Genomic DNA, 20,448 nt, shown 5'->3' on the forward strand with positions numbered 1-20,448 from the left:
AAGTCCAAGCAAACAGAGGCATGCGGTAGTTTTTTTTAAAAAATGCTTTAGAATGATATTGATTCTCATTTGAGTGCAGCACTAGTGCTCTGGCAGTCCTAATTAATGCAGCGTTGACTGAAAAATGGGAAACGATGGGCCACGTAGCCATTTGGGGTCCTTGAGACATCAACAACTCTCCATTCCATCACTGTATTCCACCCCTACCTGTTGTCTTGACAACTCAAAAGTCCCAATGTATTACTCTGTCTATGATTTATATTTCATAGCACAACCTTATTATTAAACCTATGCTAATGCTTATACTGTCCTGTGTGCACTTAGTTTCATCATACAGATTTTTTTTTTATCTCAATTATTTGGAATATTTGCCACTTATTTTGTGATACTTGATGGGTTCAAGGGCTTCACTGTTTGCCCTTGAACAGAATATGTCATAACCTCAACTTTTCAAAATTTGAAAATAAATTTTCCTAGTTACGGTTTTTTTTTTTTTTTTTTGGCATTATTAATAATAACAGAGGTACATGATAGTTTATGGAGGCTACTTGTAGTCCACTCTTCCATTCATCTTTAACAATCTTGCATTTGTATCTGGTCTAATTCTGAACAGAGCAGTGACACTTATGCAACATGCAGCTCCTTAATACCTTTATGCTTGCTTTGTATTCTTTATATTATAGAATGACAATGAAGACTTGAAAGAACAGTCTCTGTCATTCTCTCTCTGTTACCGTTTTCAGTATGGAGGGGAGTGACTCTCAGAGACCTCCGGTTTTGTACGTGGCCATGGTTGAACATGAGTTTGTGTGGAACAGAACACAGAGGACTCAGGACCACACTGGACAACGTGGAAGACGTAGCAGATGTATGACGAGGATCCTGTTAAAAAAGAGGGGGGGGGGGTGGTGCACACACTGGACTCTGGGCAACTTTCTATCCAAGTGTCACACTTTCATGCAGCCAGCTGTCCGTTCATTCACTCCCTGTCTGGCCTCACTCCGCCTCTCTAGGTTATTAGAGACACCAACTGCTCATTAATTCAATACCTGGCCCGGCGTATATAGCATTCTTAGCCAGTTACCTCTTTGTGAGGTATCCAGTGTTTATCATGCACACTGAATTTATGATTTCTCGCTAATCTAGATTTCTTTGTTTGTGTACCTAACATTAGCATGTATTACCCAAATGTTATTTCATGATTTGGACTCATTGTGTTTTCTGTGATGATTCTGCCCGTTTGTTTTTGTCCCTGACCCGTATTTGTTCACCTAAACTTTTGGATTATTCTTTAGATTTTTATAATTATTATTCCAATAATAACACTTGTTTCTCTGCACTTGGAATTCAAGAAAATTGAATTCTGTGCTCTTGTTCTGTTGAATTTGCGACGCCTTTGAGTTCCAGTTAAATTTCCCCAATTAGAAAATAAGTATAGTTCACTCGTAAGTGTGACTGCAGTCACATGAAGTTACATGGTGTTTACTTGTATTGCCTTTGAAAAGCCATATTGTTCGCTTGTCCACTTGAGGCCGAATTTCAAAAGTCAACAATGGAACACCTAGAACGTCCACCTAATTTGCATACGTTCCAATGTTTCTGTGATGTATCATCATAAATCAAAAAAATACAAGCACAACCATCCGACACACTTCAGCAGACTAACTTACTATCGATTTTTCAACAAACTATTATAACACGAGTTATTAATTACGAATTACGAACTTAATCGTCTTTCGGACAACGAGTTACACACTCCAACAAACGGTAAGTCTAGCGGGGATGTAAATTGTTAATGGAAGGACGGAGAAAAGAGTAGGCTAGTTTACAGTGAGAACATTTTGTCCAGTCTGTGAAACTGGGGCATGATTTTGTTTTGGTCGCATTTATTTTTCACCAGTTGAGACCTCTGGCGATTGTTAGTTCATTTTCAAAATTCCCATTTATGAAGACAACTTTATTTGAATTAGTCGACAACTTTTAAAAAGGAACAATGAAATTAGCTATCGATGCCAATTTCTCCTCTCTCTATACGTGTGCGTTAGAGATGCCAAGACGCAGTGAGCGACTTGTTTCAAGTGGGTGTTACCCAACTACTAGCAATGTGACCAGCACCAGCTCTAGATCAACTGGATCTACTGGCCTGACATCCTACAGGGGAAGCCCACTGAGGTACTTCAGCGTGTGTGTAGCCTTGAAAAATGTGTACAGCACACAGTTCTTTTACATTGTTATTCATTGTTTGGACAAAATCGCTCTTTTTGTTTCAGGAACCCTAAATGTAGGACCAGAGGCCACAGAGGAGCCAGCTCCCCTTGTGTGTCCAGTCAAGTGAGCAGTGTGCCTGATTTGCTGAATCCATATACCAGTGACTCTACCGAGACTGCCGACTGTACGAGTGAGTGTTTATCATTTCACAGAAGGGCTTCATTGTTTGCCCTCGAACAGACCATCTCATACTCTCGACTCTTCAAAATTTGAAAATGAGTTTTCCTCGTTGCGTTTTTTTTTGTTTGTTTGTTTTGGCGTTATTAACGATACAAGCCAGCCTGTGACAGTAGGAAAGTGTTCCCATCCTGTATTTTTGCATAATGTAAAAGCTCTCTGAATGACCTGTTGGCATATACATCAAAGGACTGCTCTATAGTTTGGTGAATTGATTGGAGAGGCTCTTATGAAACCGTTACTGCAAGTCGTCATAAACTCTTTGTTTCCCCTTTCCATCTCTCTCCATCTCTCTGTCTTTCTCACTGTCAGCCCCATACAGGGGAGCCCAGAGAAGGAGGGCAGTTTCCCACAGCACATCTGGCCTCCTCTCCAGCCCCACTGGCCGTATCCAGCTGGACCGTAACTGCGATGCTGTAGGATTTTCCTCTGGCTACTCCTCGGATGAGGAGGTTTCCCACTGGCCCAGGACCGACAGCAGCCGCAGTGAGTGTGTGTTCTCTGGCCCTGAGCAGCACTGCATGGCCCCTGTTCTTTACAACACAGCTCTGTCCCAGAGTGACATCCCACTCATGTCCTCTCTCATAGCTGAATTTTTCTTAATTTTTCATCTCCTGTGTTTAAAGTCAATCATGTTTTACAGGCTCTGATTAATACTGGAAGCTAAGTTAGTGTGTGCCTGTTTGTATTAAGAAAGTGCATGGAAAAAGTGGAGAAAGAAATTAAATACACATAAATACACGTTCAGCTGACGTGTTGTTTTGATGTGTCCTGTTTTCCAGGTTTGGCCCAGTCTCCTGCAGAGGCAGGGATTGGATTCACAGAGTCACTCCGTTCCCCAGGTTAGACTCACGTACTGCATTTGTCGCACCTGTTTTTATTTTGACGAGGAGGTTCCCTTTTTCCCACAAACTGTGATATGTTATTTGTTATGTTCAGTCATGTACAAATTGGCTCAGTGAGCGAGGGGACAAATGCTTGTATTAAAGCGTAAAGAACTCGTTAAAGAAGTGAACAGGTGAAGATAATAATAGTCATTATCTTTCATGTGTATGAGCATTACCGATGTACATGGTCACATTTTACCTCATATTTTTATTAATTTAATTATTTTTTGACTTCACCAGCACATTTTCTGGCAATGCTGTACTTCTGCTTGACCACAGCTTGGTACAGTCTGACCCCTGGATCGTCTTTCCTGGATGTATTTCTACTGAGCCGGTAAATTGGGTTTTACTTTGTTTGTATCTGTGTGTAGTTTTATATAGTATATAGAAATTAACTGGTGTGTGTCTCTGTGCAGACACACCGCTGCCACGAAGAGGGCCACTCTCCTCTTCCTCCTCATCTCTCTCTTCATTTTTGGTGAGTTTTGATGCAGTCAGTCGGTATAAATATCTGTGAGTGAACAGATGACGTCTGCATTTTTTGGAAGTTCAGATCCTGGTGTATGTAAAATAGCCTCCTGTCAGTGTGGATCCAGTAGTAACACAATTCAGATCATGTGAACACACAAACTGAATTTACTATGCTATATTTTAGTTTGATACAGGTTGTCATGTTTTATTTGTAGGTTATGAGTGTAGTATAATGTGTGTGTGTGTGTGTGTGTGTAGTAAAGGAGCTGTAATGTCTGTTCTCAGGTGTATGGCTCTGGTGTCCTTCCATTTACTCTTCCCTTACTCAGACCGAGGCCTCTATCAGACCCGTTCAACACACTTCACATGTGGGTCCATGTTACTGGAGAAACACCAATGTCATTTCACTTTCCACACACCACTGCTCAATATCCTTCTAATATTCTGATCATTTCTTTCTTTCTTTCTTTTTCTATCCAACAGGACCAGATATCTCATGTTACTTTGTTGGCTATAAAGGAGCAGATCTATGCTGACCTTCATAAACATGAGGCCAAATGGTCTGAGAGCAGAGACAAAGATTTGGAGAAATTAATGGTGAGAGATCGATAAACATACAAAAGGAGAGGAAAGTTCAATTAATCAGTCAAATGTTTCTGTATTTACATCATTTTAATCGTGTGTGTGTGTGTGTGTTTGTTTTCTCAGAGGGAGATTACGCTGTTAAAACAGGACAGAGAGACACAGAGGCTTATGACTGAGGTAAGAAATGTAAAGTTTGAATATAGCAGCATTGCAGCCCCACATACGTACACACATTGTGACATACAGAGTTACAAATACACTGTGAGAAATTCTGCTGTAGCAGTAACAGAACAGTATGCAGGAATAACAGACAGAGAGATGCAGAGAGATGAGACATTGAGAGTTATGGTCAGTAATGTTTTTGTATCTTTGTCTCCCTCTAGAGGCTGAAAACTGACATGGCGAATCTGAGGGTGGGAGCAGAGAAGTGAGTAGCCCTTACCTTTTGTGTCTTGGTTCTCAGTGCTCACCATGTTTTTCTCAATAAATTATTTTCATTATTTTAATGCTTCAAAATATTTGAAATGGCATGTGATTGTATTGATTATATTGTATTAATCAAACAGATCAATAAAATGCTATGCTTGCACTGTAATCGCTGGCAGTAAAAACTGCTGGGCCTTTGTTTTTCTGCGTGTATTGTGTTCTGACTGTGTTAAATAAGCTACTGGATGCTTACATTTCCATCGGGATGAATAAAGTATCTATCTATCTATCTAAAAAGAGAAATGAATGGAGAAAAATGCCATTTGAAGTGTTGTTGCATCTCCATGGCTTCACGTGACTGTTTCTCTCCCTAAAGTGTGGAGTCTGATGTGCACAGGCAGTGGGAACAGGAGATGACTGAAATGCACAGTCAGATTACTGGCTTAAAAGAACACGTGTCCCATCTCCAGTCAACTTCTGACCTACTTCAACAGAGAATGGACACACAGGAGAATCAGCATGCTGAGGTAGTGCATACACACACACTCACACACACATATACATACTGACTCACCCACACACACACACACACTCACACTCACAATTACTGTAATGATTCTTCTCTTTCTATAATCAAGTACAATGGCATTCTGGTAAATTCAGAGCCTTTTTAAAACATATCTTTGGACAGATGACCTCTGGACGGAAGCTGGAGGTTCCTAGTTGGCTGTTGAAGTTCCTGTCTTCAAGATTAGTTGTCACTTACCTGAATTTGGTAAAGCGGCCAGATCTCCAGAGGGAACTGGAGGATCTGGAAAAGAGACTACTGGAGCGCCTGAGGCAGGACAGAGAGGAGCAGAAGACAGATGTGTGGAGAAGTGTGGGAGAGACTCTCCGACAGGAAGGAGCCGTCACCATCCAGGTGAGCACCGGGCCTCTACCACATGCTATACACTACAGTCATATTCAGAATGTGCAGGACGCTTTAAGATAAAATGTGTAAACTTGATATGTATATGTACTGTTTGTATGTCTTTCAGGACATGGAGCAGATAGTACGTAGAGCCCTGAGTCTGCACAGAGCCGACGGGATCGGGATGGCAGACTACGCTCTGGAATCTGCAGGTTCAGCCGCTCTTCTGTTTTAATCACTGTTAATGGGTGTGTGGTTAATATGGACTTTGGTACATTTCAGAACTGACATTTATTTGTGTGTGTGTGTGTGTGTGTGTGTGTGTGTGTACACAGGCGCGAGTGTGATAAACAGCCGTCGTTCTGAGACGTACCAGACCAGGGCAGCGTACTTGAGTCTGTTTGGGCTCCCTTTGTTTTATCTGTCAGAGAGCCCTCGTACCGTTATACAGGTAAAACATCACCTACAGCTCAGACAATCTCTCATTCGTATCTTAAATCTTTAAAATACATAACATTTGATTATGTTGATGAGGACACCTGTCCAGGGAAGTCGGTGGAAAATAAGAGATTTTTAATGTGTTCTTTGGTTGACACACAGCCTGAGGTCCACCCCGGAAAATGCTGGGCTTTCCGTGGTAGCGAGGGATTCTTGGGGATATCTCTGTCCTACCCAGTCCAGATCACTCACGTCACCCTGGAACATCTTCCAAAAGTCCTCTCTCCGCTGGGACATATCGACAGTGCACCACGGGACTTTGCCGTTTATGTAAGTGAACGTGTAAAGACAGTAAAACATGACCAGTTTTCAGTCAGGATTATGTCATACTCATCATCTTAAATAGCTATTTAATGAAGCATTTCACCAGTAGCTCCACTGCTAACAGATTTTGAGGTATATTATAGTAGTGAGAAGTCACTCATTACTGCTCTGTTTGTGTGATGACAGGGTATGACCAGTGAGAATGAAGAGGGAACTCTTCTCGGGAGGTTCACATACGACCGTGAAGGAGAGTCCATTCAGACTTTCAAACTGCCGGTGAGTGACAGCTATAGACCTTATCGTAAACATAAATACAAACACACACATGAACGTAAACAATTTCATTACTGCCAAACCACTTTATAAATTTTCACTTCATGTATCAGTGAGCTGCCTTTCTCATGTACCAAACTAAGACATTTAGGGACATGCTACAATAAATTATAGCTCACTGTCTTTCTCTCTGTCTCTTCCTTTTGTCACTCTTTCCTTCTCTTTTGCTTTCTCAGGACCCTCAGGGACAGATTCACAAGATGGTGGAGCTCCATATCCTGAGTAACTGGGGACACCCCGAGTATACTTGTGTTTACCGGTTTCGGGTTCACGGGAAACCATTGTCCACCTGAGACCAGTGGAGAGATCCACATGCCATTTCTCTTCGCCCAAAAACTAAAGAACAGAATAATTAACAGTGTAAATAAAGTCCCTCAGGATTGTATCACACGTGTTGGATTTTCTTTTGATTTTACAAGTAAACGGACCTATAATCTTACACATGCCTCTTCACAGCTTCGATGCCTCACTTTCTATTTCTTCCGGATTATTCCTTTCCTGTTATGCTGGATTTGTACCACAAGGTGTCCTACACAAACTGTCTCAGTCATGCTAATACTTGGTCAGCACACATACAGGCTCCGGGTGGGGACGTATGGAGTTATTATTGAATCGCCTGGATACATATTCTGCAATTTTCGCTATTTGGAAAGTTATATTGCAGACGACTACTTCACAACAATCTTGTCTCCTTTATTTATACTTCCAAATTCTGTTTCTGTCAGTGAGAGGTGATCTAGATGCTCTTTTGATTGATAGATGAAAAATTGTATAATTTCTTTGATTATCATGTCATGTGTCATGTCCTGTTTTCCTGCTGTTTCCAGACTTCTGTACAGATTGTCTTGGCCTGAGTAGGAAACTAACAATGTAAAATCAGCTGTCAAGTAGTCATGTTTTTAGAGATGTGCACTCTTATGCTTGTGTGTGTTTGTGTGTGTGTACATATGTTTCTGACGGAATAACTCAGTGGTCTTAGGTCAGACAGCTGATTGGCTGTAGAAACTGTCAAGTAAGGAAATTGCCAGGCAATATATAGAGAAGTGAATGAGGAGTTAATGTAGTCCTTTTCACGGCAACCTGATATTTATTTTTGACTGAAATGTGTTGTTTATTTGTGATGTCTAACATTTGCATGAAAATGCTATTGAGGCTTACTGAATCTATGTACTCTAAGATGTTAGTCAGTGTTTTGTATGAGAATCAATACTTGAATTGAGAACAGGTTACTGACTGTGGCCACAGTATAACTATCAGTATCAGTAAACATGCCTAAAATCAGGGTTTTCACTTTGAACCTCAAAAATTCCTACAAAGAAATTTTAGGTTTTACATTTCATTTTCATCAGTTGAAAATTGTGTGTTGTATTTCAGTGTATATATTGATCATTTTTCTATCGATGTGCATTTGGATTAATGTTAAGTCATATTGGACTTTCAGTTGCACTTATCTTTAACCAGTTTTGTTTTTGTTTCTTTTATTGCTATTGCTGATATAAATTTGAACATAAATATGTATCTAAAAATAATATAACATAGAGTTGCTCAGCTGTAAGGTGGTTTTGTTGGAACAGTGTCCTCTTCTCTGTGTTTTACATTAAATTTTAACTGTAAGCATCCATTTAATGAATGAAACCTGTGTAGGAATTGTACAACTCCAGGTAGATTGTCTAAATAATGAGAATGCTGTCTTCAGTCTACAAGGCTAACCCTTTCACACCCCATCATCCATGTTATGGATGTCCATGTTATATACACAGTCATAATTTGTTTTTGGTTTTTTGTTTTTTTTTTTACCTTGATTTGAGTGAAAATATTTCAGTTGCCTCACTTTGTTGGATGGTTTGATATGTAATCATATGATTATGTATTTAAACATGACCATCCAGAGCACTGCAAATGTACCAAAGCTGACCTGTCCTTGATATTTCATTATACTCATGTATGTGGGGTTTTTTTTGGGGGTTTTTTTCCACTCCAATTTGATCTTTTTTTATTCCAATCCCAAGTGCATAACTATTGATTTGTAAGGGCAGTTATGTCTGTACAAGATAGCATGTTTTTTTTTCTCTTGAATGTATAAATATCAGTTTTGTTCTGATTACAGATGAAGGCACTGAGCACTAGAAGACAAAACATTTACTTTAAGCAATGGACACATCAGTTTTCACTTTGTACTTATTATGATCAATATACATGTGATTTGATATCTACATTGTGAATTGTTTACTACCATAGAATGTGGTATTAATAAAAATGATTGTGGACATTTGAGTAAAGAAAACCTGAGGTGTTTTAAATAAGCAGTGTGTTAGTGTTAGTCAGACTAGTGTGGGTACAGTAATCTGTTGATCCCTCGCAGGCCCGGGGAAACAGAGAGTCAGCAAATCCCAGGGTTTTCTGACCAAAGTGCTCTTTACTGCGCTGACCAATTACCTCACAAACAACCCCCCTTCTCTCTCTTTCTGTCTCTCTCTCTGTTTTTCTCTCTCTCCAGTGATGAGTGTGCTCTTCACGTCTTTGCTCCAGTTCTTACAGTCTGAACAGTATACATTGCAAAATGATACAGTGATGTAGGATTGGCCATTGCCGTTAAAGAATAAATTTGAATTTTGGAAAGAATCGCTTGCATTTTGTTTTTGTGTTATCCACTCTAATTTTATCATTAAAAAGTTGCAAGTATCAAAATCATTTTTCCTAGTTTCACAGAACTTTAAACAACAAAATTGAAATGTGAAGTTCTCACATCACTGTCACTCATCAAGAGAAAGAAAAATAATCATTAAACTTGTATGTAAAAAACAAATTGTGAAAAAGTTTGTCACATAAATTGTGAGACTGAAGTCACATAAATTAATCAACAAGAAAAAAATTTGTGTACATTTCATATTTGATAAACCAGTTGAATTTCTCTGGCAAGTAACTCACTGTTAAATCAACATCCATTCCTACGTAGCCCTGACATAATCCATGCCGGTCATTTAATTCATCAAATACTTAATGTATATTAATTAACAAATGTATTCATCACTTTGAATAATAAAGAGTTCCAATACTTTCCTCACAAATCTATTCAAGTTCATTTGTAAAACTATCTTAAAGCAGCTTTACAGCGATCAGTGCCTAAACCTCCTCTGAGCAAGCCCAAGGCAGTACTGGCAAAGAAAACTCCCTAATAGACCAAACAGGAGGAAGAAACCTTGGGGGACCCCATCCTCCTCTGGCCAGCACATAGAATAGACATTCACAGTGTAGAATGAGTCCATGATAAACAGATTCAATGCTCTATACAATTATTTTCAGTATACAGGATAAAATGTGTACAGTGATCTGTTCATAGTATAAAAGGGTTCACATTCAAGGTTCTAGGAGCTCTCTGTGGTACCTGGCTCAGCTGGCTCAGAACAGGGGCCTGCAGGAGGTCTGGGCAGGAGGGACAGAGGTATATAGTCCTCATTCTGGGAGCAGATGCTTGGGACTGGAACCTTGTAGATCTCAGAATGGATACCCCAGTCTTGGGGCAGGGAAGGAAGAGAGGGAACAACAATGTTTAAGCAAACGGAGGCATACGGTAGTTTTTTTTTAAAAAATGTTTTGGAATGATATTGATTCTCATTCAAGTGCAGCACTAGTGCTCTGGCAGTCCTAATTAATGCAGCGTTGACTGAAAAATGGGAAACGATGGGCCACGTAGCCATTTGGGGTCCTTGAGACATCAACAACTCTCCAGTCCGTCGTCAACAAACTTAAGTGATCGCATGTGAATAGAAAGGAGACAGCATAATACCGAAACCTAACAGGTAAGCAGTGATGGGATAATATTAGAGCAATATGTTCACACTTCCTGGTTCTTGTAAAAACCCTAGCTGCTCCACTCTGAATCAACTGAAGCTTTTTTATACACATGACAGGGCATCCAGCTAATAGTGCATTACAGTAATCTAATCTAGATGCCATGTACTTAGAATAATGGACGTGTTTGTCCCATATGATGGTGGATAAAGGAGAAATAATTTAGCATACACTGATTAAGTGTTGGGGCGGCATGGTGGCGCAGTGGGTAGTGCTGTTGCCTTGGGTTCGATACCTGGCCAGGTGGCCAGGGTCCTTTCTTTGTGGAGTTTGCATGTTCTCCTCGTGTATATGTGGGTTTTCTCTAGGAAGTCCGGTTTGTAACTGTTTGTCTGCCCTGCAATGAACAACCAGGATTCAAACCCAGGACCTTCTTGTGGTGAAGCAACAGCACTAAACACTGAGCCACCGTGAAGCACGTAATACCTTTCCTTTTTCATGAAGCCCGTACATCCGCAGCCCCCAGCTAACCAAGCCTGCTGTGTTCCACCCCTACCTGTTGTCTTGACAACTCAAAAGTCCCAATGTATTACTCTGTCTAGGATTTATATTTCATAGCATTTCCTTATTATTAAACTTATGCTAATGCTTATACTGTCCTGTGTGCACTTAGTTTTATCATACAGATTTTTTTTTCTCAATTATTTGGAATAACTGGCACTTATTTTGTGATACTTGATGGCTTCACTGTTTGCCCTTGAACAGAATATCTCGTAATCTTGATTTTTCAAAATCTGAAAATGAATTTTCCTAGTTACGTTTTTTTTTTTTTTGGCATTATTAATAATAACAGAGGTACATGATAGTTTATGGAGGCTACTTGTAGTCCACTCTTCCATTCATCTTTAACAATCTTGCATTTGTATCTGGTCTAATTCTGAACAGAGCAGTGACACTTATGCAACATGCAGCTCCTTAATACCTTTATGCTTGCTTTGTATTCTTTATATTATAGAATGACAATAAAGACTTGAAAGAACAGTCTCTGTCATTCTCTCTCTGTTACCGTTTTCAGTATGGAGGGGAGTGACTCTCAGAGACCTCCGGTTTTGTACGTGGCCATGGTTAAACATGAGTTTGTGTGGAACAGAACACAGAGGACTCAGGACCACACCGGACAACGTGGAAGACGTAGCAGATGTATGACGAGGATCCTGTTAAAAAAAGGGCGGGGGGGGGGGGGGGGGGTGATGCACACACTGGACTCTGGGTAACTTTCTATCCAGGTGTCACACTTTCATGCAGCCAGCTGTCCGTTCATTCACTCCCTGTCTGGCCTCACTCCGCCTCTCCAGGTTATTAGAGACACCAACTGCTCATTGATTCAATACCTGGCCCAGCGTATATAGCATTCTTAGCCAGTTACCTCTTTGTGAGGTATCTGGCTAAGTTTAAGTTTATCATGCACACTGAACTTATGATTCCTTGCTACTCTAGATTTCTTTGTTTGTGTACCTAACGTTAGCATGTATTACCCAAACGTTATTTCATGATTTGGACTCGTTATTTTTTCTGTGATGATTCTGCCCGTTTGTTTTTGTCCCTGGCCCGTATTTTTTGACCTAAACTTTTGGATTATTCTTTAGATTTTTATAATTATTATTCCAATAATAACACTTGTTTCTCTGCACTTGGATGCTCAGGCACCTCCATTACACAAATTGTCCCTTCTTACTTTTGTAATTCAAGAAAATTGAATTCTGTGCTCTTGTTCTGTTGCACTGATGAATTTGCGACTCCTTTGAGTTCCGGTTAAATTTAGAAAGTACGTATAGTTCACTCGTAAGTGTGACTGAAGTTACATCGTGTTTACTTGTATTGCCGTTGAAAAGCCATATTGTTCGCTTGTCCACTTGAGGCCGAATTTCAAAAGTCAACAATGGAACACCTAGAACGTCCACCTAATTTGCATACGTTCCAATGTTTCTGTGATGTATCATCATAAATCAAAAAAATACAAGCACAACCATCCGACACACTTCTGCAGACTAACTTACTATCGATTTTTAAACAAACTACTATTCTTTTGGAGTTATAACACGAGTTATTAATTACGAATTACGAACTTAATCGTTTTTTGGACAACGATTTACACACTCTAACAAAAGGTAAGTCAAGCGAGGATATAAATTGTTAATGGAAAGACAGAGAGAAGAGTAGGCTAGTTTACGGTGAGAACATGATTTTGTTTTAGTCGCATTTATTTTTCAACAGTTAGGACCTTTGGCGATTGTTAGTTCATTTTCAAAGTTCCCATTTATGAAGACAACTTTATTTGAATTAGTCGACGACTTTTAAAAAGGAACAATGAAATTAGCTATCGATGAAAGTATTCCAGCTTCCCCAATTTCATGTCTCTCTGTGCGTGTGCGTTAGAGATGCCAAGACGCAGTGAGCGACTTGTTTCAAGTGGGTGTTACCCAACTACTAGCAATGTGACCAGCACCAGCTCTAGATCAACTGGATCTACTGGCCTGACATCCTACAGGGGAAGCCCACTGAGGTACTTCAGCGTGTGTGTAGCCTTGAAAAATGTGTACAGCACACAGTTCTTTTACATTGTTATTCATTGTTTGGACAAAATCGCTCTCTTTGTTTCAGGAACCCTAAATGTAGGACCAGAAGCCACAGAGGAGCCAGCTCCTCTTGTGTGTCCAGTCAAGTGAGCGGTGTGCCTGATTTGCTGAGTCCATATACCAGTAACTGTACCGAAACTGCCGACTGTACGAGTGAGTGTTTGTCATTTCACAGAAGGGCTTCATTGTTTGCCCTTGAACAGACCATCTCATAATCTCGACTCTTCAAAATTTGAAAATGAGTTTTCCTCGTTGCGTTTTTTTTTTTGTTTGTTTGTTTGTTTTGGCGTTATTAATGATCCAAGCCAGCCTGTGACAGTAGGAAAGTGTTCCCATCCTGTATTTTTGCATAATGTAAAAGCTCTCTGAATGACCTGTTGGCATATACATCAAAGCACTGCTCTATAGTTTGGTGAATTGATTGGAGAGGCTCTTATGAAACCGTTACTGCAAGTCGTCATAAACTCTTTGTTTCCCCTTTCCATCTCTCTCCATCTCTCTGTCTTTCTCACTGTCAGCCCCATACAGGGGAGCCCAGAGAAGGAGGGCAGTTTCCCACAGCACATCTGGCCTCCTCTCCAGCCCCACTGGCCGTATCCAGCTGGACCGTAACTGCGATGCTGTAGGATTTTCCTCTGGCTACTCCTCGGATGAGGAGGTTTCCCACTGGCCCAGGACCGACAGCAGCCGCAGTGAGTGTGTGTTCTCTGGCCCTGAGCAGCACTGCATGGCCCCTGTTCTTTACAACACAGCTCTGTCCCAGAGTGACATCCCACTCATGTCCTCTCTCATAGCTGAATTTTTCTTAATTTTTCATCTCCTGTGTTTAAAGTCAATCATGTTTTACAGGCTCTGATTAATACTGGAAGCTAAGTTAGTGTGTGCCTGTTTGTATTAAGAAAGTGCATGGAAAAAGTGGAGAAAGAAATTAAATACACATAAATACACGTTCAGCTGACGTGTTGTTTTGATGTGTCCTGTTTTCCAGGTTTGGCCCAGTCTCCTGCAGAGGCAGGGATTGGATTCACAGAGTCACTCCGTTCCCCAGGTTAGACTCACATACTGCATTTGTCGCACCTGTTTTTATTTTGATGAGGAGGTTCCCTTTTTCCCACAAACTGTGATATGTTATTTGTTATGTTCAGCCATGTACAAATTGGCTCAGTGGGTGAGGGGAAAAATGCTTGTATTAGAGCGTAAAGAACTCGTTAAAGAGGTGAACAGGTGAAGAGTATAGTAGTCATTATCTTTCATGTGTATGAGCATTACTGATGTACATGGTCATATTTTGCCTCATATTTTTATTGATTTAATTATTTTTTGACTTCACCAGCACATTTTCTGGCAATGCTGTACTTCTGCTTGACCACAGCTTGGTACAGTCTGACCCCTGGATCGTCTTTCCTGGATGTATTTCTACTGAGCCGGTAAATTGGGTTTTACTTTGTCTGTATCTGTGTGTAGTTTTATATAGTGTATAGAGATTAACTGGTGTGTGTCTCTTTGCAGACACACCGCTGCCACGAAGAGGGCTACTCTCCTCTTCCTCCTCATCTCTCTCTTCATTTTTGGTGAGTTTTGATGCAGTCAGTCGGTATAAATATCTGTGAGTGAACAGATGACGTCTGCATTTTTTGGAAGTTCAGATCCTGGTGTATGTAAAATAGCCTCCTGTCAGTGTGGATCCAGTAGTAACACAATTCAGGTCATGTGAACACACAAACTGAATTTATTACGCTGTATTTTAGTTTGATACAGGTTGTCATGTTTTATTTGTAGGTTATGAGTGTAGTATAATGTGTGTGTGTGTGTGTGTGTGTGTGTGTGTGTGTAGTAAAGGAGCTGTAATGTCTGTTCTCAGGTGTATGGCTCTGGTGTCCTTCCATTTACTCTTCCCTTACTCAGACCGAGGCCTCTATCAGACCCGTTCAACACACTTCACATGTGGGTCCATGTTACTGGAGAAACACACCTGTCATTTCACTTTCCACACACCATTGCTCAATATCCTTCTAATATTCTGACCATTTCTTTCTTTCTTTCTTTCTTTCTTTCTTTCTTTCTTTCTTTCTTTCTTTCTTCTTCTATCCAACAGGACCAGATATCCCATGTTACTTTGTTGGCTATAAAGGAGCAGATCTATGCTGACCTTCATAAACATGAGGCCAAATGGTCTGAGAGCAGAGACAAAGATTTGGAGAAATTAATGGTGAGAGATCGATAAACATACAAAAGGAGAGGAAAGTTCAATTAATCAGTCAAATGTTTCTGTATTTACATCATTTTAATTGTGTGTGTGTGTTTGTTTTCTCAGAGGGAGATTACGCTGTTAAAACAGGACAGAGAGACACAGAGGCTTATGACTGAGGTAAGAAATGTAAAGTTTGAATATAGCAGCATTACAGCCCCACATACATACACACATTGTGACATACACAGTTACAAATACACCGTGAGAGAAATTCTGCTGTTGCAGTAACAGAACAGTATGCAGGAATAACAGACAGACAGAGAGAGATGCAGAGAGATGAGACATTGAGAGTTATGGTCAGTAATGTTTTTGTATCTTTGTCTCCCTCTAGAGGCTGAAAACTGACATGGCGAATCTGAGGGTGGGAGCAGAGAAGTGAGTAGCCCTTACCTTTTGTGTCTTGGTTCTCAGTGCTCACCATGTTTTTCTCAATAAATTATTTTCATTATTTTAATGCTTCAAAATATTTGAAATGGCATGTGATTGTATTGATTATATTGTATTAATCAAACAGATCAATAAAATGCTATGCTTGCACTGTAATCGCTGGCAGTAAAAACTGCTGGGCCTTTGTTTTTCTGCGTGTATTGTGTTCTGACTGTGTTAAATAAGCTACTGGATGCTTACATTTCCATCGGGATGAATAAAGTATCTATCTATCTATCTAAAAAGAGAAATGAATGGAGAAAAATGCCATTTGAAGTGTTGTTGCATCTCCATGGCTTCACGTGACTGTTTCTCTCCCTAAAGTGTGGAGTCTGATGTGCACAGGCAGTGGGAACAGGAGATGACTGAAATGCACAGTCAGATTACTGGCTTAAAAGAACATGTGTCCCATCTCCAGTCAACTTCTGGCCTACTTCAACAGAGACTGGACACACAGGAGAATCAGCATGCTGAGGTAGTGCATACACACACACTCACACACACATATACATACTGACTCACCCACACACACACACACACACACACTCACAATTACTGTAATGATTCTTCTCTTTCTATAATCAAGTACAATGGCATTCTGGTAAATTCAGAGCCTTTTTAAAACATATCTTTGGACAGATGACCCCTGGACGGAAGCTGGAGGTTCCTAGTTGGCTGTTGAAGTTCCTGTCTTCAAGATTAGTTGTCACTTACCTGAATTTGGTAAAGTGGCCAGATCTCCAGAGGGAACTGGAGGATCTGGAAAAGAGACTACTGGAGCGCCTGAGGCAGGACAGAGAGGAGCAGAAGACAGGTGTGTGGAGAAGTGTGGGAGAGACTCTCCGACAGGAAGGAGCGGGAGCCGTCACCATCCAGGTGAGCACCGGGCCTCTACCACATGCTATACACTACAGTCATATTCAGAATGTGCAGGACGCTTTAAAATAAAATGTGTAAACTTGATATGTATATGTACTGTTTGTATGTGTTTCAGGACATGGAGCAGATAGTACGTAGAGCCCTGAGTCTGCACAGAGCCGACGGGATCGGGATGGCAGACTACGCTCTGGAATCTGCAGGTTCGGACGCTCTTCTGTTTTAATCACTGCTAATGGGTGTGTGGTTAATATGGACTTTGGTACATTTCAGAACTGACATTTATTTGTGTGTGTGTGTGTGTGTGTGTGTGTGTGTGTGTGTGTGTGTGTGTACAGGCGCGAGTGTAATAAACAGCCGTCGTTCTGAGACGTACCAGACCAGGGCAGCGTACTTGAGTCTGTTTGGGCTCCCTTTGTTTTATCTGTCAGAGAGCCCTCGTACCGTTATACAGGTAAAACATCACCTACAGCTCAGACAATCTCTCATTCGTATCTTAAATCTTTAAAATACATAACATTTGATTATGTTGATGAGGACACCTGTCCAGGGAAGTTGGTGGAAAATAAGAGATTTTTAATGTGTTCTTTGGTTGACACACAGCCTGAGGTCCACCCCGGAAAATGCTGGGCTTTCCGTGGTAGCGAGGGATTCTTGGGGATATCTCTGTCCTACCCAGTCCAGATCACTCACGTTACCCTGGAACATCTTCCAAAAGTCCTCTCTCCGCTGGGACATATCGACAGTGCACCACGGGACTTTGCCGTTTATGTAAGTGAACGTGTAAAGACAGTAAAACATGACCAGTTTTCAGTCAGGGTTATGTCATACTCATCATCTTAAATAGCCATTTAATGAAGCATTTCACCAGTAGCTCCTCTGCTAACAGATTTTGAGGTATATTATAGTAGTGAGAAGTCACTCATTACTGCTCTGTTTGTGTGATGACAGGGTATGACCAGTGGGAATGAAGAGGGAACTCTTCTCGGGAGGTTCACATACGACCGTGAAGGAGAGTCCATTCAGACTTTCAAACTGCCGGTGAGTGACAGCTATAGACCTTATCGTAAACATAAATACAAACACACACATGAATGTAAACAATTTCATTACTGCCAAACCACTTTATAAATTTTCACTTCATGTATCAGTGAGCTGCCTTTCTCATGTACCAAACTAAGACATTTAGGGACATGCTACAATAAATTATAGCTCACTGTCTTTCTCTCTGTCTCTTCCTTTCTCACTCTTTCCTTCTCTTTTGCTTTCTCAGGACCCTCAGGGACAGATTCACAAGATGGTGGAGCTCCATATCCTGAGTAACTGGGGACACCCCGAGTATACTTGTGTTTACCGGTTTCGGGTTCACGGGAAACCATTGTCCACCTGAGACCAGTGGAGAGATCCACATGCCATTTCTCTTCGCCCAAAAACTAAAGAACAGAATAATTAACAGTGTAAATAAAGTCCCTCAGGATTGTATCACACGTGTTGGATTTTCTTTTGATTTTACAAGTAAACGGACCTATAATCTTACACATGCCTCTTCACAGCTTCGATGCCTCACTTTCTATTTCTTCCGGATTATTCCTTTCCTGTTATGCTGGATTTGTACCACAAGGTGTCCTACACAAACTGTCTCAGTCATGCTAATACTTGGTCAGCACACACAGCTCAAAACACATACAGGCTCCGGGTGGGGACGTATGGAGTTATTATTGAATCGCCTGGATGCATATTCTGCAATTTTCGCTATTTGGAAAGTTATATTGCAGACGACTACTTCACAACAATCTTGTCTCCTTTATTTATACTTCCAAATTCTGTTTCTGTCAGTGAGAGGTGATCTAGATGCTCTTTTGATTGATAGATGAAAAATTGTATAATTTCTTTGATTATCATGTCATGTGTCATGTCCTGTTTTCCTGCTGTTTCCAGACTTCTGTACAGATTGTCTTGGCCTGAGTAGGAAACTAACAATGTAAAATCAGCTGTCAAGTAGTCATGTTTTTAGAGATGTGCACTCTTATGCTTGTGTGTGTGTACATATGTTTCTGACGGAATAACTCAGTGGTCTTAGGTCAGACAGCTGATTGGCTGTAGAAACTGTCAAGTAAGGAAATTGCCAGGCAATATATAGAGAAGTGAATGAGGAGTTAATGTAGTCCTTTTCACGGCAACCTGATATTTATGTATGACTGAAATGTGTTTATTTGTGATGTCTAACATTTGCATGAAAATGCTATTGAGGCTTACTGAATCTATGTACTCTAAGATGTTAGTCAGTGTTTTGTATGAGAATCAATACTTGAATTGAGAACAGGTTACTGACTGTGGCCACAGTATAACTATCAGTATCAGTAAACCCGCCTAAAATCAGGGTTTTCACTTTGAACCTCAAATTCCTACAAAGAAATTTTAGGTTTTACATTTCATTTTCATCAGTTGTAAATTGTGTGTTATATTTCAGTGTATATATTGATCATTTTTCTATCGATGTGCATTTGGATTAATGTTAAGTCATATTGGACTTTCAGTTTGTCAGGAGTGCAGTGGTGGTGGACCCAAGTGCAAGACATGATGATGGTGGTGACAAAAAGGAGGACTTTACATACAAAATGAGGATAAATAAACAGGAACAAAAGCTAGTAACAAAAAGGTGCAGCCTAACAGAGTGTAATCCAAACACAAACAACGACAGACAAAGGACAGATCAAACACAAGGGCTTAAATACAAGAGGACAACTAAACAGGGCAAACATGATTGGAGCAAATTAACAAGGGGAGAACGAGGTTAATAAATGGAACAAACAGGATCAGGTGAGGGGTGGAAACACACACGGAACAGGAGCACAAGACATTTCAAACTAAAAGTCCAAAGATGAGGTGCAGGCTGTGACACAGTTGCACTTATCTTTAACCAGTTTTGTTTTTGTTTCTTTTATTGCTATTGCTGATATAAATTTGCACATAAATATGTATCTAAAAATAATATAACATAGAGTTGCTCAGCTGTAAGGTGGTTTTGTTGGAACAGTGTCCTCCTCTCTGTGTTTTACATTAAATTTTAACTTTAAGCATCCATTTAATGAACGAAACCTGTGTAAGAATTGTACAACTCCAGGTAGATTGTCTAAATAATGAGAATGAAGTCTTCAGTCTACAGGGCTAACCCTTTCACACCCCATCGTCCATGTTATGGATGTCCATGTTATATACACATTGTCATAATTTGTTTTTGGTTTTTTTTACCTTGATTTGAGTGAAAATATTTCAGTTGCCTCACTTTGTTGGATGGTTTGAAATGTAATCATATGATTATGTATTTAAACATGATCATCCAGAGCACTGCAAATGTACCAAAGCTGACCTGTCCTTGATATTTCATTATACTCATGTATGTGGGTTTTTTTTTTGTTTTTTTTTCACTCCAATTTGATCTTTTTTTTATTCCAATCCCAAGTGCATAACTATTGATTTGTAAGGGCAGTTATGTCTGTGCAAGATAGCATGGTTTTTTTTCTCTTGAATGTATAAATATCAGTTTTGTTTTGATTACAGATGAAGGCACTGAGCACTAGAAGACAAAACATTTACTTTACTTTAAGCAATGGACACATCAGTTTTCACTTTGTATTTATTGTG

At 40.2% G+C, this 20,448-nt stretch overlaps 2 protein-coding genes across 2 annotated transcripts; both read left to right on the forward strand.

Moving 5' to 3' along the window:
• Positions 1-744: 744 nt before the first annotated feature.
• Positions 745-7,115, forward strand: LOC115815269 (SUN domain-containing protein 2-like). Its single transcript, XM_030778225.1, has 14 exons — positions 745-868; positions 2,758-2,931; positions 3,228-3,287; positions 3,749-3,810; positions 4,287-4,400; positions 4,512-4,565; positions 4,772-4,815; positions 5,191-5,341; positions 5,506-5,736; positions 5,855-5,939; positions 6,063-6,178; positions 6,328-6,495; positions 6,676-6,765; positions 6,999-7,115. Exons 1-14 carry the CDS (start codon positions 745-747, stop codon positions 7,113-7,115), a joined length of 1,590 nt encoding a protein of 529 aa, XP_030634085.1.
• Positions 7,116-10,867: 3,752 nt separating this feature from the next.
• Positions 10,868-18,193, forward strand: LOC115815270 (SUN domain-containing protein 2-like). Its single transcript, XM_030778226.1, has 15 exons — positions 10,868-10,917; positions 11,690-11,814; positions 13,769-13,942; positions 14,239-14,298; positions 14,760-14,821; positions 15,346-15,459; positions 15,565-15,618; positions 15,833-15,876; positions 16,252-16,402; positions 16,567-16,803; positions 16,922-17,006; positions 17,142-17,257; positions 17,407-17,574; positions 17,755-17,844; positions 18,077-18,193. The coding sequence occupies exons 1-15, from the start codon at positions 10,868-10,870 to the stop codon at positions 18,191-18,193; spliced, it is 1,647 nt and encodes a 548-aa protein (XP_030634086.1).
• The last annotated feature ends 2,255 nt before the right edge of the window (positions 18,194-20,448 follow it).

The sequence above is a fragment of the Chanos chanos genome, chromosome 6 (assembly GCF_902362185.1).
Source record: "Chanos chanos chromosome 6, fChaCha1.1, whole genome shotgun sequence".
Taxonomy (NCBI): domain Eukaryota; kingdom Metazoa; phylum Chordata; class Actinopteri; order Gonorynchiformes; family Chanidae; genus Chanos; species Chanos chanos.

Bases quoted from the DNA above. Each gene is read 5' to 3' on its own strand.
- LOC115815269 (XM_030778225.1), top strand. From the start codon at position 745: ATGGAGGGGAGTGACTCTCAGAGACCTCCGGTTTTGTACGTGGCCATG. The intron at 2,932-3,227 runs GTGAGTGTGTGT...CCTGTTTTCCAG, and splicing joins CAGGACCGACAGCAGCCGCA to GTTTGGCCCAGTCTCCTGCA. The intron at 4,566-4,771 runs GTAAGAAATGTA...GTCTCCCTCTAG, and splicing joins CACAGAGGCTTATGACTGAG to AGGCTGAAAACTGACATGGC.
- LOC115815270 (XM_030778226.1), top strand. From the start codon at position 10,868: ATGGTGGCGCAGTGGGTAGTGCTGTTGCCTTGGGTTCGATACCTGGCC. The intron at 14,822-15,345 runs GTGAGTTTTGAT...TCTATCCAACAG, and splicing joins CATCTCTCTCTTCATTTTTG to GACCAGATATCCCATGTTAC. The intron at 15,619-15,832 runs GTAAGAAATGTA...GTCTCCCTCTAG, and splicing joins CACAGAGGCTTATGACTGAG to AGGCTGAAAACTGACATGGC.